Genomic DNA, 4522 nt, shown 5'->3' on the forward strand with positions numbered 1-4522 from the left:
TTCTCTTCTCATATCTAAGTTGATCATCGAAAATCAACTTATTTAGTTTTTACAATCATTTGCTAGTTGTTCTGGCTTTATCTTCTTAGTTGTTTACATTGAATTTGAAGGTATGTTCTCTTTCTTTACTCTCCTCTTCCTTCTGATTTGCATGAATTTGTTGAGTTATTGATTTTTTGTTCTATTTTCAATCTATTGTGAACTGGGTTGTTGCTGTATTTGTGAATTTGGGTTTTGTTTTGATTTAGTGGTGGGGATCATGTGTATTGTCTACTGTGTAGGTTTTAGGGTTTTTTGGGGCCTTTTGGGGGTATTTTTGGTTGTTCATTGAATTTGAGCTTTATATATAATTATATAATTTATCTTTTAATTTTCTGCTTGTAATGATTTTATGCTGTTGTATTTTGATGGCTATCATCTCTTTAATTTTGATGCAGATAGCCAGATATGAGCGAGAGGTTTTAAGCACTACTCCGCTATGGAGATATGTGACTAAGAAGGATAAAGTTAAAGGTGGTGGTAATTGGAATTTTGTATGTAACCACTGTCAAGTTCCATATTCGGGTTCATATTCAAGAGTGAAAGCACATTTGTTAAAGATTCTAGGCTCTGGAATTAGAATATGTCCAAAGGTCAGAAAACATAAACTTCAGGAAATGAAACAATTGAGTGATGAAGCCTGGGCCAGAGCAAAGCATCTAAGTTTAAAAGTGTGCCTCTTCCAACATGTGGATAGGTAGTGGTTCTTCTTTTGCGTCAAATTCTTCATCACTTGTTGAAGATCCTAGGAAGAAGAAAGAGGGGTTGAGAGCCCAATAGAGAAATTGTATAATGCTGCCAGACGTGAAGAAATGGATAGCATAATTGCACGGTTGTTTTATGCAGCTGGCTGCCATTCCATCTTGCTAGGTGTCCATATTATAAAGTTGCATTTAATTTGGCTACATCAGATAGTAAAAGCATTCAAGGTTATATTCCGCCGGGTTATTAATAAACTAAGAACAACTCTTTTACGGAAGGAAAGAGAACATGTTGAGAAAGAGCTAGAACCAATTAAGAGCACTTGGTAAGAAAAAGGTGTGAGGTATTGTGACCGATGGATTGTACGACGAACAACGAAGACCCCTCATGAACTTTATGGTTGTTTCAGAGGCTGGTGCAATGTTTATTAAAGCAGTCAACACTCAAGGGTCAGTGAAGGACAAAGAGTACATTTCTAAGTTGATCATTGAGACAATTACGGAAGTTGGGCATCAGAATATCGTGCAAGTAATCACGGACAATGCACCAGTTTGTAAGAGTGCAGGGCTACTTGTAGAAGGTCAGTTTAAACACATTTTTTGGAATCCATGTGTAGTCCACACACTAAACCTTGCTTTAAAGAATATATGTCATCCGAGAGATATTCGAACTAATGTTTTAGTATATGAAGGGTGTGCTTGGATTAGTGAAATTATTGATGAGGTGGTACTGATCAGAAACTTCATCACTAAACATTTCATGAGATTAGCCATGTTTAATGAACATGTGGAGTTAAAATTATTCACACTTGGAGAGACAAGTTTTGCCTCTAGTATTATAATGCTTCAAATATTTAAAGATGTGAAGCAAGGACTCCGTAACTTGGTAATTTCCAATCAATGGTCATCATATAAAGATGATGATCCTAATCAAGCATTGTTTATAAAAGAGAAGTTGTTGGATGATGATTGGTGGAACACTTTGCAGTATGTTATTGATTTTACAAAACCTATCATAGAAATGCTTAGATTATGCGACACAGACGATCCTTGTCTTCACTTGGTTTATGAAAGGTGGGATCGAATGATAGATGAGGTAAAGAGCATTATACATCGCCACGAGGGCTTACAAGAATATGATATTTCACCATTTCATATGGTGGTGGACGGGATTTTAACAGATCGTTGGAGTAAAAGTAGCAAACCACTTCACTCTTTGGCACATTCATTGAACCCAAGGTATGTATGACAGTATAAAATATGCAATCGCTTATTTATATTTTCTGGTCAGTTGAGTTAAGTGTTAAAAAAAATTATACTAAAATCATAATTGAAACAACATAGGTATTATAGTCGTCAGTGGCTTGATGAACGTCCAGGGCGTGTTCCACCACATAGAGATCTTTTGATTGCAGGTCAAAGATTGAAGTGTTTCGAGAGGTATTACGATGCAGATGAGTTAAAAGAAGTTAACATTGAGTATGCTAAGTTTTCATCTTGCCGTGAAGAATTTGCAAATGCAAATACCATAAATGATAGATGGAGTATGAATCCTTATGTGTGGTGGGTTACTTATGGGGTGTATGCTCCTTTACTTCAGAAAAAAGCACTCATGTTTCTTGGACAACCTTGTTCATCTTCTTGTAGTGAGAGAAACTGGAGTACGTATAGTTTCATAAATTCTGTGAAGAGAAATAAAATTACTCCACAAAGAGGTGAAGATTTGGTATTTGTTCATACTAATCTGCGTCTCTTATCAAGACGAAGCCCAGAATACTTGCTAGGGGATACAAGAATGTGGGACATTGGAGGTGATTCTTTTGATACTATGGAGGGTACTGTTGGTGTACTTGAAGTTGCTGATCTTTCTCTTAATGAGCCAGAGATGGAACGCATGATATTGGATGATAATGAAGCTAATGTGGAGGAGCTATACCCCCTGGTTTGACTGTTGACGTTATTTTTTGGTGACCAGGTAACTGTCCATCTCCTTGATCTGTTTTATTCTAAAATTTAGTTACCATCATGCCAATTCTTTGTTTTATGATGTGAATTCCCCCTAAAATTTGTGTTTAAACTGACCTTCTACAAGTATCCCTGCACTCTTACAAACTCTGGAAAGTTTCATTTATGCCAATTCTTTGTTTTAAATTTCTACAGCTGGATGTAGCGGCATTCACATCATACTTGGAGGATCCTTGTTTTTTGGGCTAGTATTTGGTTCATGAAGTTGCGCTGTTGCGGGAAGGACTTTACTCCCCTTTGCGAAGCCTTCTAATTTTTTGTTGATATGTATATATATATATAGACTAGTAAATGTCGCGGAAAGGACTTTACTCCCTTTTGCGAAGCCTTCTAATTTTTTGTTGATATGTATATATATAGACTAGTAAATGTCTATATAACCTTTTGTTGATAATGGATATCTATGTTCTCCTGGAAGGCTGGAACATTTAGACAAGTAAATGCTTAATCTTTTATGTTAGGAATGGGGACAAACATATATAATTTAATGGAAATATTTATATATATACGTGTCCGTGTCCTAGTATTTTGAGAAATTGCCGATCCTCGTGTCCGTGTCCGTGTCGTGTGTCGGTGCTTCCCAGCTGTAGCTCTAAGACTGTCGCTGAGCAGTCGCAAATACTGTAGCAAAAACGACTGCTTCTGTGGGTCAATGTTCTTCGTTTTCTTCAATGGCAGCAGCAGCAGCAGCAATTTACTCTGGTGATCGTGTTTCGCCTCTGTGATGTTCCAAAGCCTTCCCCAACTCTCCGTAACCCCTCTAAGACATCCCAGAACTTTATATATACTCGACCGGACCAAGGATTACTCCTCATAACTCCAAAATATCTCCCATAACACTTAGTTAAGAAAAAATATTCTCGGGTTGTTTTCTTTCCTTTCTTGCCTGCGCCATGCATCTGCAGCTGTCAATTATGCCTATAATCTCTTTTCTTAACTCCACAATGCCTCTGTTGCGACTCAGCATACTCCAAAAACACACAGAACATGTTATGAACAGACAGAACCCGTGTCCTTTGTTTTCTTCCACACGAGATTGTATCCAAATTTAGACGAATCCAACTGGCATACCGGTCATGTTTAATCGAAAAAGGATATCTCCAACCAATTCACATGCTTTAATCTCCCTAAAACTCTCCAAAAATCCCACCAGAAGTTATGATGTTGTATGGCAAGTCATTAACAGAGACCGAAACTTCTCACTCTGTTTTTCTTCTCCCGACTTATCCAGCCAAACTGGATCAAATCCATCGAGCATACCAAGCCTGTTAAGACGAAATAGGCCTATCACAATAGATTCCAGTGATTGAATCTCTTTAAATCCAGTCCAGGAGATGAACCCTAATTTCGGCCAGCTTCACACACTGTTTTCCCACCAAAAATATTCAAACCATGGGGAAGAAAGAGTTGCCCCCTATCCAGAGTAGGGTGCGAATAGAAGGTGGATATCTTGGGGTGCAAATAGTGATCGAGGTGCCCCTTAGTAATTGAGTGCCCCTTAGCCAAAACTGGGGTCCGAATAGCAAATCTCCTCCGGGGTCCAAATAGCACTTTTCGAGCAACTTTTTCCACACAAGTGTATTTCTCTAAAAACACCTACAAACACATAAAACACCATAATAAACACACAATCGAGCACCAACAATAGAGACATTGAGGACAATTCAGACACAAAAATGTGTCTATCACGTAGTATCCTGCTGGGATCAGAGACGTATGAGCATAACCGTACCTTGGATCAGTGTGAGAATGATTGG

At 38.0% G+C, this 4522-nt stretch overlaps 1 protein-coding gene across 1 annotated transcript; it reads left to right on the forward strand.

The window, feature by feature from the left end:
* The first annotated feature begins 1137 nt into the window (after window positions 1-1137).
* On the forward strand, window positions 1138-2688 carry LOC113295365. The gene is made up of 2 exons (XM_026543704.1): window positions 1138-1979; window positions 2085-2688. The coding sequence occupies exons 1-2, from the start codon at window positions 1138-1140 to the stop codon at window positions 2686-2688; spliced, it is 1446 nt and encodes a 481-aa protein (XP_026399489.1).
* The last annotated feature ends 1834 nt before the right edge of the window (window positions 2689-4522 follow it).

This window comes from Papaver somniferum, chromosome 7 (assembly GCF_003573695.1).
Source record: "Papaver somniferum cultivar HN1 chromosome 7, ASM357369v1, whole genome shotgun sequence".
NCBI lineage: Eukaryota > Viridiplantae > Streptophyta > Magnoliopsida > Ranunculales > Papaveraceae > Papaver > Papaver somniferum.

Coding starts and splice junctions, on each gene's coding strand:
- LOC113295365 (XM_026543704.1), top strand. CDS start 1,138: ATGGTTGTTTCAGAGGCTGGTGCAATGTTTATTAAAGCAGTCAACACT. Junction 1,980..2,084: donor GCACATTCATTGAACCCAAG/GTATGTATGACA, acceptor GAAACAACATAG/GTATTATAGTCGTCAGTGGC.